The sequence below is a fragment of the Panicum hallii genome, chromosome 1 (assembly GCF_002211085.1).
Source record: "Panicum hallii strain FIL2 chromosome 1, PHallii_v3.1, whole genome shotgun sequence".
Taxonomy (NCBI): domain Eukaryota; kingdom Viridiplantae; phylum Streptophyta; class Magnoliopsida; order Poales; family Poaceae; genus Panicum; species Panicum hallii.
Window position 1 is genome coordinate 57,148,581 of NC_038042.1, and position 13,142 is coordinate 57,161,722.

Genomic DNA, 13,142 nt, shown 5'->3' on the forward strand with positions numbered 1-13,142 from the left:
TACAGATATACTAGCTCGAATCGATGAACGATGCAGACCCGAGTACGTTCAAACAGCAACACTACAATAACTAGATGAAACAAAGGCACTGGTGCAATATGGTACGGTTGGAATTTACAACATCGCTCACGTTACGTTGCTGATTTAGCTAAACTGCAACATTACACTGATGCTTAGTGGAAATACCAAATTACCTCATATAGATTGAGGCCAAACAATACATCATATTTAAGAAAATGAGATACAAGCTGCACTTTGACGCTGATGCCTAGAAGAAAAAATAGCGCACGTTAAAGCAAAACGAGATACAAGCCGCACTATGGACACTGTCTTGGATCCTTGACATTCTTCAAATTACAGCATAAGTTATGACGCGTTGCGCACTTGATTAATTGCCAAATGAACATATTTGTGCCTGGAGTTTTGCAGCAGGCATGGTTCCATCGCAGTTTACAGCACAGGTATTGTGGGAACAATCCATAAGAGGCTTCATCATATGGGCACCTACTGCTGCCTACAAAATCTTAGATGGCGGATCACCACACCAGACTAATTTACAACACCTATAGGGACATTTTTCTTCAATATCCATAACTGGATCCTGATAATCTACCATTTTTCAGACAGTATATGAGTTGTCCGTTGCAGCTCTTAACCCATCTCTGAGCTGCCAAAGTGATGAAGGCAGCTCATTCTTCTAAACCGATATGTACAGTTGAGCTCAGCACCTAAAGACTGCAGGGAAAATAGACATCAGAACACGATATGATCATGGACTCAGTAAAATCTTTAGCTCTCAGTAAAGAGTGCTAACTAAAGATGAAATTAAAGAAAGGCACTAAAGCTGGCAGCTAGGATATCACAGAGCTTTTCTTCGAGCTATCTGACAACAAGAAAACTTTGTTTCCGGAGAATATCAAGGGTATACAACCAAAGCTATGAGACCCAGTACTAGAGTCACTGTGCTGGACCGTGCTGATGGACACTTAACAGGAAAGGAGCAACTGCTTGTGACTTTGTTTTTGTGCATTTTCTTTTTGTAAACAAACAATACTTTGGTTTCAGAAATCAGGAAACAATCAAGATAAAGAATATAATGGTATGCAGTGTCTCACCTTGCCAATATGAGACAGACATTCAAGTCTGTAACAGACACTTAGTCCTTTTGATAAAAGGAGAGAACTAGGTCTGTATGTACCGAGAACAGTTGAGTGTCCACAAAAAGCTGTCAACAAAAAACAAAGCACAAGGTCAATCGGTCTGTGCAGTGGATAACTCTCTTGCCCTAGACATGATCAGAGAGCTCATGGATTTGAGCATGCAAATTTGATCCCCAAAGTTTTCTCTAAAAAATTTTGATCTCCAAAGAAGATACAGCTGAGTCAAGAAAAGAAAGGAGCATCTGGCATTGAAAATGTTATTTAAATATCACTTGTTTCTATGTCGCTACTTCCTCAGTGTTCAATTTGATGAAAATTAACGAGGCGGCAAAACTAGCATGACTTGCTTCTATGCAAACCAAACAGAAATTCTACGCAAGTAAAGAATGCAATTTATTACCTTCATGAAGGGCCTATCCCGGGCCGGGAAAGAACCAATAAAGCTCTCTCTTAAAAGTAAGGAAACCTGTGCAAAGGAACATTAGCAACCAACATCCTTCATTGTATAAGCATGCCAAACAAAAATGTCTTCCTAGTGATACTACACCACATGGCAAGGTCTTTTCATCCAACAAAAACAGTGACAAGAAAAGTATCCAGATTTCTTACCAGTAATGCATATATATATATATATATATATATATATATATATATATATATATATATATATATATATATATATATATAGAAAAGGAACTAAAGTCAGCCAGAAAATATATAAGGGCAGGAGGACAGACCTTATCATTGTTAGATTGCACATTGGTAATTGTATGGGATCTCAAGTTCGAGCACAGTGTATCAAGGTAGTCTCTAAGAACTGCCAAGAAACCTTTCGCCGCTTCCACCTGCATGCTTAAAAGATTAGATACATATACCAAAGCAAACAAGGTGAGTAGATACAATTTAAAAGCCTTCACTGAATATAAAACACCAGTATGCTTTACCAGCCAAAAAATGTCAGAAACTGCAGTGAATATAAACTACTCTGAGCAACTCTAAATTTTATTGGAAACAAATAGAACATAGGCCTAAATGCCTAATGATTCTATACTTGCAAGACAAAGCAGAAACAAAGGGAAATAAGTCGGATCTTTTATATGTCCATTTGATCACTCTCAGTCCAAGAGAATTTAGAGAAAGCTGAAGGCAATAAAATGATAATCACAGTGAAGGACACATCTTAATTGTGCGACGGAAAAAGATGAAAATGGAAAGATTATGAAGGGCTAGATAGCCAAGACACTACCTGGGCATCCGTGCATTCATAAACAGGACGCTTTCTTGCAAGATAACTTTCTCCAACAAGTATGGAATGATATGGACGCAAGGAAGAAAGCAACTCTCTGTGCTGCGGTAGTTGTGGGACTGAAGAAGACTTAATCTGAACACCACAAGGAATTCATGTGTCAGCAGAAACCCTTAGCATCCAGTGATCAATCATGCTACAGCAATGTGTTCTTAAGAAAACAATTAAATGGCCAAGAGAACACAATCATTAACAGAGACCTCCAAATCAGGTTCGCAGAAGTTGAGTTAAATTGCTACTCAGAAATGTATGCACCAGAACTGTTAACCATCTCCTGTTATGAAAAGTTTCTTTCAACATATAGAGACTTAAGATAACTAGCCCAGCCTTAAAATTCATGCAAAGTCAACAAAGTTACGACTTTTTTCTCGTAACAATTTCTAATAACTAAAAATTTACCTACAGTTGCGCACATAATTGAACTCAAGAAAGCAAGAGCAGCAATGAGTAGGTAAGGACTGTTCAGGTACCTGATTCCTGTTGGCGTCAATGACTACAGCATTTGATAGCCTGTTGAGCACATCAGATGTCTTGTTTTGTACACCAACCTAACGTTGACAGCAGCTGTTAATGCTTCATCGAATATGGATATAAACCCAATGCAAAGCTCATTTCAAAAGTCCCCCCCCCCCTCTAAGTGTGCATGCAGACCCCTGACTCCATACCCTATTTTCCTTGTTGCCACTACATTGGTTCAAAACAAATAGTATTAATTAGATCAGGAACTCACTATGTAAGGAACAGGTGCATCGAGAAAATCCATCATGTCAATAGGCAAAACCTGGAAAAAAACAGAACATATGAAGGTTAAAGTAACTGTGTATCTGACATGAAGTCCAAATTTGACAAAACACAAAAAATAGAAGTACCGGTATTAGCAGACTCTGCCACTGATACGGGCGTATTAGAGGTATGATGGACAAAACTGAAGCCGATAGCATTCCCTGGTCGTTAGAAATCGCCAGAGCTTGTTAGTGCCAACTTTCAATGGTTTCATCAGTAGAGAAAGAGAACCAAAATCTTCTGTGTTCAGCAAAACCATATGATTTGCAGGAATAAGAATAATTGTTCAATCACCTATATACATCTTCCTTCCTAACATTCCTTTTCTTATAATAGATAAACTCATGAAAGGACCATTATGCAGGATGCTTTAGCTAATGAATAAATCAGCTAAACGGAAAGGCGCCACAATATTCAATGCTTAAATACCAAAATTTATGAGGCCTGGAACCATACCAGATTAGAACAGACAATAACAATCTGCTTCTCCAGGAGCGCAGCAGCAAAAAGTGTCATTACCTGCCAAAACTATTTGTTTTAAAAACTGTACAATAATGTAATCTATTTTTTCTTCGGAAATGGATAAATGTCAAGTGACCTGCTTTACTTTTTTTTCCCCAACACAGATAAAGCACATTCACAACAACATCGAAGGCTAGATCACCGATTAGTGATTACATTTTTTTTAAATAAAAAAAAAAGACAAAATGATCCAATGCTAGCTACTAGCGCATATTTTGTTAAAGAATTGCTACCAGTGAAAAAGAAGGCAATGCAAAGAAAAGGCATTACACAACCCATGTGCTACAGATACACAGAAGCCAATTGGAAATACACCTTGTTACATCAATTAAAAGAGCAGAAAAGAAAAAGGTTATGCGGTAACAACTAACAAGGTTAATAGCACGTTCTTGGAACAGAATAAACCACAACTATAACGCAAAAGCTTTTATCAAGTTTATGCAATTGACAATGTATTGCATTGAAGTCCTTTTTGACAGACTTGTAGATCAAAGATGCAAATAACCCACTTGCAATAATTTGCACTAGAGGTCCAATTTTTTTTAAAAAAAAACGAAAAGGTTGATTTACTGGACATGAACACTTGCTTATTCAAAAGATGTCCATCTTTTAACAACAGTTTCAAGCAAGTGCAACAAAACAACTAATGAGGTGCTAAGAAAGAATTATATCATGGAATAACCTGATACTTACATGTTCCAACCTGAGGCCTCCACATATGGATGCCACTGCCCATGTGGATAAAGCAGTTGATTCCTCCTCAGCAAAGAGTGCATTACGCATCTAGAAAATGGATATGACATTAAGGCATAATAGTCTTACATTCCAAAACGCTATACATATATATCATAGATTCATCACACAAAATAGGTCAATCCACAAATGCATCAAATACCTCAGCAACCTCTAAACTTGTATCCCGTGACCTAAGCTCAATAGTAGAACCAGCAATATGAAGAACTGTTTCACCTGGCCGGTGAAAACTCAAAGGATGCAAATGCTCCAAGGGATGAAAATTAAGTGATGAACCCCTGGCAGGACACTGTAGCTGGTAGTACTGACAGACAACTTGGAGAGAACCATATTTTTTTGCCTGGAGAAAATGTTTAAGTTAACAAACCAAACACATAAAATGAAGACAATGGAAACAGTTGTGCCTCAGTTCGTGCATATACCTTAGCCCACTGCAGTATGTTGTTGTGTCTAACTAAGTCCCCATGTCCAATGGAAGATGGCTCCTCTGAATCCGATTCCTGGGTGTCACTTCTGAGATTTCTGCTTTCAGAAGGAGAATCCTGTGAACTGCAGCAAAAGATGGTAACTACTTGGTGAGTCCAAATGTTAATTGGTGATCATGTAAAGTATGCATTGCAAATGATATTAGGTGTCAACAGTCAATAGCAAGAGTAGAAGGAGGATTTATATCAGGAGAAGCTCACAGCTCTCTATCAACCTTCATTGATATTCCCACCTCTATGTGATTAAAGATAGTACACTTCCATTTAAAAGAGAGAGAAAATAGAGAATTCAATGTTCACGAAACACCAGGTACTTAGGTGAGGAATAAGGACTTCTCACAAACAGGAATGAAAAAAATAAACTCATAACAGTAATAAGATTCATTTTCTCCTGTGCTGAGGTTAAGCATACTACTGACTCATTTGTCGGTATACCATACCTTGGGGATGATTCACAATCTTCACAAAGGCGAGATCGCATAAGTGGTAAAATAGTATCAGTAATAAAGAGATCAAGCTGCTCATCATCCACATTTCCCCGTGGAGAATCATCACAATTCTTCCTTGAACAAGATTCATTCTGGATATCAGGTGCAGGATCAAGTTCATGATGCGTAACTCCAGATTGATCTGTTGATGTATCTTCTGGAACACAATTGTCAGACACTTTAGGGGAATCACAATGAGTGACAGTTTCCATTTCAACATCACTCTGTTCTTTAGCACAAGAACTATCTTGCCCTTGCCCTTCTTTAGAAACAAAGTCAAATTGGGTCTCCTTACACCCAGAACTGCTGTCAGTGTCAGACAGCTCCTTTGACGAAACTCCCGTGCTTGATTCAGATGATTTATCCACCTCAGTTGTGTTACCATCTAAGTACTGCTTCTGTACTGTATCTTCAGTTCCTTCACAGATATCATTCTCCTCACAGGCTTCCTCAAGCGATAACGAAGTTAGCATGCTAACACCTTCTGTGAGCCATTCGAGTCGTTCTTCCATGAGAATACTGCATAAGAATATAGCAGCTACTTATGAAAGTGATATAAAAGAAATAAATCAAGTCGGATATCAATATTGAGAGTGGTACTATCAAAACTTCCTGGATTAGCATGCAATTGCTATGCAACTAAAAGAAAATATAAACATCAGTAGTCAGTGCACTGTACACTAGCCTAAATATAAAATACAAAGTAGATGATTTGTACAGGTGTCAGAATTCATATACAACGAATACAAGTTAAAGAGATGATGGTTTCAGAGAGAGAGAGAGAGAGACAGTACCTCTGCAACACCCCAAAATGCAGTTCAAAGAACGGAAGCCTGGACAGGATGCAATAACACCGGGGTGTAGTTATCACGTAGCGACTCCGGCGTGGAAAGACGGGTTTTTCATTCATGAGCATCGATACCAGCTTTGATGGTCTCTGTACGATCTCTTCAACTAGCACACAGCATCCATATAATGTAGAGTCATCAGCAACCTGCAGTACCTCAATAATCAGCCACCTGGTACAGCAGAAAGGATGCAGTGCCTAAAGGTATAGGTATACCTGTAAGCGGAACACAAATGATTGGTTGCTTTCTTTAAGCTGTTCCTGAAATGGGTAACAAAGATTATAAGACTCGCAACCAAAAAAACATCAAAAGACTAGATAATGGTACTTGCAAGTAGAATGAAACAAGAAGAGTTCTATGACAGAGGTTCTCAATCTACTGAGTTTTTGGTATACTTTGGTCTCAGAAGTGATGAATTTGTCAGGTAAATATCTGCTGATTGAAGCAAAACAAAGTCACAAACATAGCTGAGTAACAATCACCTGACCCAGGAGAATTTCATTCAGCTCACTGAATGAAGGAGTCCGTTCGACAGCATGAACCTAGAGCAAATATAAACATTAATAAATTGTCGATCGCTTAACAAGAAAGGTATGATTAAAAAGATGTACTCAGAACAGGAAACTAAATACACTCATTGGGTTGTTGATTACTCCCCGTTACTGCTGATTATGACAGCATAGTTACTTGCCGTTAACTACTTCATTAGAAAAAAGGTAAACTGAAAACATGACTCCATCTATAGTATTCTGTTACAATTAATCTTGTTACTAGACTGTGTCCAGATCCAGCTACTGTCTAGGTTTATTCCTATTAGTGCTAGCTAGATTTCAGCTTCTAGTTAAAGAGAATAATATGCAAATCATATGGCATTGACTGCATTAATTAGGAGGATATCATGGGCAGGTGTGCAGCCTTATATCTGCTATATGTATGTGAGAAAACGATGAGGGCTAGAGTGGCCACATCAACAAAAATATTTGTGCTGTTATTATGTTCTTGTGTGTGTGCCACCCGAGAAGAAATGCTAGTGTGTTTGTGATCAACACCTTGAAAGTGAGGGATGATTTCCAACATACTCAACAACTATAAGAAAACATCAAGAGTTCTTATTTATGCTCATTGATCAACCTTTATATCTTCAAAAAGTTTTCACATTTCCATATAAGCACAATATTTGCCTACTTTGTCTTTTTACTCATAAGCACTGTTATAAATGGCTTCTATTATGTCACCCATTGCCCCAGATATGATAACCTTAACCAGTTGGCAAACTCTAACATTATGATCTGAACCAAACTGGTCAGAGGAAACAACAGTACTGTAAATAAATTACATAATGGTTCAAGGGAATGGGAATCACGAAAGTCATGGATAAAGCAGCATCAAGTCCTTACTGCTAGAAAATGCAGGCAGCAATAACACAGGAGAAACAGAAGTTGTATCAAGAATCAAGAACCCAATGCACAATGATGGATAAATATAGCACTACAAGGTGATAAGCACTCATGTGCTTTCCTACGAACAAGAAAGGAAGACCTGAATACCAATTGCACTCTGTTATCATAAGGGAATCAAAACTAAAGTTGCATGTAGCTTGGATATGGCAGACCTGTACACCTTCGGGAAGGCAGAAAGAGAGGGTATCCTTGTACTTGAGTGGAAGAGGCTTCTCTGGAGGGTATGCAAAAAGAACCTAACGGAAAAAAAATAACATCAACCCAAGGACTTTTTTTTTATAAACAACGGTATGCAGTATTCATCAAATCAAACAACATCATCAGTAGGTAAGATGAATGATAACCTGTGGTTCCAAATTTGATATTGCATGAACTTGGTGGTGGTTATTGCCAAATAAATTTCTTGGTCTCTTTCCGTCGTCATCATTTCTCCCTAGTGCAATGTTTTCCAGCTCATGGATATCTGCCTGAGGTGGAAGCCCAACAATCACTATGCTCTCAAACAGATGTGATGGTTCTCTGATGCACCTATTACCCTGTTCCAATAAACAACTTTAAGAGGAGTGTACTCCAAACATAACAACATTGGCATACAAATCATTATTGTGTAATGACCCGCTGTAGACCTATCCTATACGAACTCACTGCAGAGTAAAGAGAACAAAGAAAATAGCATTAACATTCCTGTGATAAATTGCAAAGTCTAAGAGCTATGATAACATTAGGGAATGAAGAAATTTCCAGTTTGTGAATCGTTTAATAAATAACTAATTTCAAAATGGTGTCCAATTTAATTATGTTTCACTCTTTCCTGGTAAATAAAATAGCAGGGCTTCACATCAATGAATTGCAACTTACAGCTCTGAATAACCTTACTTATTTTGCATAGTATGTACAACAACAAATTGACAAGGAATGCAACATAGGTAGAGTGAGATGCACACCAATGACTTCAGCTGGAACCTCGACCACTGCCTTTTCTGCGTTGTGAGCACTTCCGGATTGTAAGGTCTGGACAGGTCTGGTGAGGATGAAAAACCCTTCATGATTTTCGAAAATTGCTGCTGAAGCTTCTGCATTGGGCTGCCACTCTCATCTTTGGAAGAATACACAACAGATGGCCGTGAAGACTGTGCAGTGGCAGCTGAAGCCGCAGCGATAAATGCTCTTGCAACCTCTTCGGTTGTTTGAATCAGGTGCGACGTATTGAATTTAAGACCCTCTGACCCATCATTCTTGTCCACCATCCTAAATGCCTGATAAACATGCGAGCAAGGAGATTGCCATTTCAGTGGTGTAACCCAGCGCTCAGATATTAGTCATTGCCATACAGAAACTGGAATTTGGAAGTATCATGAAATAATTCCAAGGTGGCGTTCAAGATCCAGTTGTACCCAACAAGTAAACTGTAAGCCATGCTATCAGTATCAGCTTTGGATCACCTATTCTCAATCGGATAAAACTCCAGTCATCCACACAACCTTAAGAATTTCACTTCTAAAAACAGCAAAACATTGGCAGCAAACAGGCAACAGAACAGCATGAAACAAGCTTATATCTCAATCTAATATCCAGCTCCAGCCAGAAAGCCACCTAACAACCAACTGCATGTACTTTACAAAACTAAAAGACCCCCCACTGAGCACGCATCCCACTTTTCATAGAGAATCACTCATAAAAGTAACATCAAATCAAATGAAACCACATAATCCTACACTATTCTTACATTCCCAGCTCGCGGAGTGACAGGGACCATCTCTGGTGGAGAACGGGAGATGCCTATAAGCCTATTCGCACCCCGCTCCCAAGGGAGGGGAAATCTAACAAAATCGCGAAGAGGGGTCGAAAAACTCGGTCAGAATTGCTAGTTGACTACTCCAAAATCCATCAATCGCACTGTTCAAACAGGGAGGGAGGGAAATCCGCACACTCCAAACCACCAGATGCCTCAAAAAATTAACAGCAGCGACCGGCGACGCAGGAATCAAAGCTAGCCGCGGCCTCCTCCGATCGACGAGCCGCCGGGTGGAAAAAAAATCGGCAAAAACACCAAAACAAATCGCGTACCAGTGGTGCCCGCGGCGGTGGCGGCGGCGGAGATGGGTTTGACGCTTCGCCCCGCGCTGATCTCTGCCTGCTGCGTGTGCGGCGCCGCCCAAATGGACCCGAACCAGCCCGCGAATGGGATGGCCTCCCTCCTCCCTCTCTCGTCCCCGCGCAGTCGCGCCTGCTCCCCTCCCTTTTTTTCTCTCTTTTTTCCTGGTTTAATGCTAGGATTAACTATGGCGATTCGTTATGAATCAAGCAGATTTTAAGTGGTGGCGATTTGGTTCGGTTTGGACAAAAGAGGAGAGATTTCGAAAGCGAGTTTTTTTGGAGGCGGGGTGGGACTCTGCTGGAACCAGGACTCGATCTGCTGCCGCTGCGCGTGGGGCCGAGCGGGAACCCTCGTATGCGGGGCCCAGCGGTGAGGAAGCAGGGTTCTAGTTGAGTTGACCCGGACTGTGTGGCCTCCTGTGTGGCCGGGCGATCTCGCCGCCACGTCTTCCGACGCGTGGACGGCTCTGGCTGGAGCCAGCGTGGCGCCTCGTCCTTTTTTTTTGGCAACGATGTACACGAGGATGTCTCGCAGGCACAGATTTATCCGTAGAACTTATGCTGGTACCTTGATGGATGTTGATCCAAATAATTGTGTGGGTTTTTGAGTTTAGTGGGCGTAAAGGTACGTAGGGGAAGAGTTCAAGTAGCCTAGTTCCAGCGATCAGCTTTGTTCTCTTTTTGTTCATTAGGAGGGTTTTATGTTCCTGTTTCCAAGAATGCCATATTAGTTTGGGGATGAATGAAACACTATATTTTAATGGAGAGTTTTATTTTACTATTTTTAAAGCTAACCAGTGTAATTAAATGCTAGTTGATCTAGTAGTGCATGGGATCCCCTATGAAACAACGACGATCACAGTGGTCGTTTCACGCCATTTCTAACGTCTTGGAAACAAGTTAGCAGAGTGTCGTGAGGATGAAACTGGTTCTTTCTCTTTCGTTATTAGATCAGTGTCACGTCATCAAAAATGCTAATGTATTATGATAATTAATGTCATGAAACTCGCCATGAAACCCATTGTGATTACCCTTATATTGCTTGACTAAGATAGCATAACATCGGTTTTCCTGTCGTTTTCTGCTTGGCTCCTACCGAGCATGGCATAGCTGTGTTTCGGATTTTGGGCAAGACTGGCAAGAGTGCCTTGTGGATATGTATCTTCCTGTCTTCATGCATCAAACTGTTGGCTTTCTTCTTTCAGAGTCCAGAGAAGACAAAAGGATTTTGATAAGTGGCGAATATCTCCATGGCTCCACTGCCTGTCAGGTTATTTTCAGCTTCATGGCCTGCACACTCGTCCTCTCAGTACTGAGCAGGCCAATACATCAAGGAAGCAGTACATGTCAACTTGTCAAGCGAGTAATGCACGCAATACAAGTCCATGTGGATTTCCAGCACGGCAAAGAGCGCCTCGAGGGAGAACGGTGAATCCGGCTCAGAAGAACCTATCAACCGGAAATAGCTGATCTGTTGATGGCAACATTGATTCGTACCGTGCACGAATCAGTATATCGACATGGGCCCTAGCTAGCATCTTAGAATGTTACGTTTTCTGGTGACCATAGCTCTTATATGATCTAACCGTGCACGCACGAACGGGAGGTGCATTTCTCGTGTCTACAAAAGTTCAGCTTCAACTCTACACTGTGCCAAAGAGCACTGGCTAGGAGCACAATTCAGCAAACTACTGCTAGTGATGCTAATGCAGTGGTTGTTTAAGTAAATAAGTAACCATCAACAAACTAATATAGCCTACAGCTGTGCGCGAATACCTAAACATGCAAGAATCATGTTGCTAAAGAAGATTGGGTTTTTTTTCCTTTCTCTTTTTAAAGAAAGTCCAAGAGATGATCCAATGGGAATATAGAATGGAGTAACAAGAAACCAAAGTCGGTGTCGCTCTTTCACACTTTCACTCGCAAACGGATTGACTGTAATCAAAAGGGCCGAGACTTTTAAGGATTGAGGGGTACGTCAGATCGAACTTTTGACCTAACACAGCGTTCTCTGATCTGAATAGTGAATACGTACTGGCACAACCTGGTTATCACACCGAGTTCGAGGCCAGAAGTCCTCCACTCTGACAAGTTAAGAAAACCAGCTGTGCAGAGCCGTTAGACCGTTAGTCCGTTACCCTACGTTCGGAAGCTGGATCCAGGAAGATACTACCATACATTCATCAGCGCCGTACACTTTGTCGGCTGGTAATTTGTATTTCACCCGGCGAGAGAAGCTGATACGAGCACTGGAACTGGAGTCAGGATGTCACTTGCGCATCTTGTCCTCTGTCTGTCCCCGAGACACACGGATCTATTCGGAGCTTCAAAACAGTAGGCGTGCAGCGTGCACATGCGAGCACGGGTCGGGCACATTTTTTTTGCTTTTGGGAGGACAAACAAAACGGCACAAATGATCATGCCATGGACGGCGACAGCGATGCGGGCGGGGCCCGGAGGTCCCCCCTTCCTCGCTCCGATCTCTCCCTCTTTTCTTTTTTCGTTTTCGCTGGGCCAGGCCGCCGCGTGGGGCGTGCGCCGCCGCCTGGGCCCGCCGGCCCGGGCGTGATGCACGGGCCCACTACAAGCCGAACCGGGTGTGGAAGAAAATTGTTATGCGCGCCGCGTCATCGCTCTTCCCTTCTTCAGTCTCCACGCAGACGGCATGCTCTTCTAGATTTTGCAGCGCCTTTACACTCTGAAGTCTGAACTACCTGAAGAATAACACCTCGAGCTTGAACCAGAATACGTTGAAAGCTGGAACGGAGACATCGCACAAGTCAAAGGCTCCAAGCAGCTAATACCACATGCCGTCCTGCGTTTTGTCAGATTCTAGCATCATCATACAGAACAACTCTGGTTTTTCCGTTCTGATGTTGAGAACTTGGACTCCATTTCCCGTGAGGGAAAAAAAAAGCTTCTCTTCCTGTGGACTCTGAGCATTGCGTGTTTTCTTGGATTTGATCGATAATGGCAAGCAGTCGTCGCTTGTGGACCCTAGTGCGTTTCTGGGCGGCTGGATGTCGCCGTGTCAGTTGAGGTAGCCCATGCCTGAATGGCTGGATGTCTCCATTGGCATGTGCCGACTGCCGAGCACACTTTTTTAATTTCTGAATTCTGATTGCCAGTTTGCCGAGCCAAACTGCCAAACGTAAGCTGAGACCACGCTCACGACGTCTCCCTACTCTTGGAAAAGAGCTTTCTTCCTAGCTCGTGCCTTCTCAAGTTCAGAACATCAAC

General features: G+C 41.5%; 1 protein-coding gene across 2 annotated transcripts; it reads right to left on the reverse strand.

The window, feature by feature from the left end:
- Positions 1–303: 303 nt before the first annotated feature.
- On the reverse strand, positions 304–10,085 carry LOC112880520. 2 transcript variants are annotated; one of them, XM_025945176.1, is made up of 20 exons: positions 9,873–10,085; positions 8,750–9,061; positions 8,150–8,341; positions 7,958–8,041; positions 6,828–6,887; positions 6,561–6,605; positions 6,292–6,491; positions 5,450–6,016; positions 4,947–5,073; positions 4,667–4,864; positions 4,465–4,554; positions 3,706–3,768; positions 3,336–3,410; positions 3,197–3,247; positions 2,937–3,014; positions 2,407–2,541; positions 1,898–2,005; positions 1,561–1,626; positions 1,116–1,225; positions 304–735 (listed from the first exon to the last, which is right to left on the reverse strand). In XM_025945176.1, the coding sequence occupies exons 2-19, from the start codon at positions 9,050–9,052 to the stop codon at positions 1,157–1,159; spliced, it is 2,511 nt and encodes an 836-aa protein (XP_025800961.1). In that variant the 5' UTR covers positions 9,053–9,061; positions 9,873–10,085; the 3' UTR covers positions 304–735; positions 1,116–1,156. The 2 variants fall into 2 exon arrangements, with proteins under 2 accessions (XP_025800961.1, XP_025800970.1); XM_025945185.1 differs by lacking the exon at positions 9,873–10,085 and having other exon boundaries at positions 7,966–8,041; positions 8,750–8,889.
- Between the last annotated feature and the right edge of the window lie 3,057 nt (positions 10,086–13,142).

Excerpts from the sequence above, each read along its gene's own strand:
- LOC112880520 (XM_025945176.1), bottom strand. The coding sequence starts at position 9,052 with ATGGTGGACAAGAATGATGGGTCAGAGGGTCTTAAATTCAATACGTCG. Across the intron at positions 6,606-6,827 it reads ATGAAATTCTCCTGGGTCAG|GAACAGCTTAAAGAAAGCAA; the intron begins GTGATTGTTACT and ends TACCCATTTCAG. Across the intron at positions 1,627-1,897 it reads TGCAATCTAACAATGATAAG|GTTTCCTTACTTTTAAGAGA; the intron begins GTCTGTCCTCCT and ends TCCTTTGCACAG.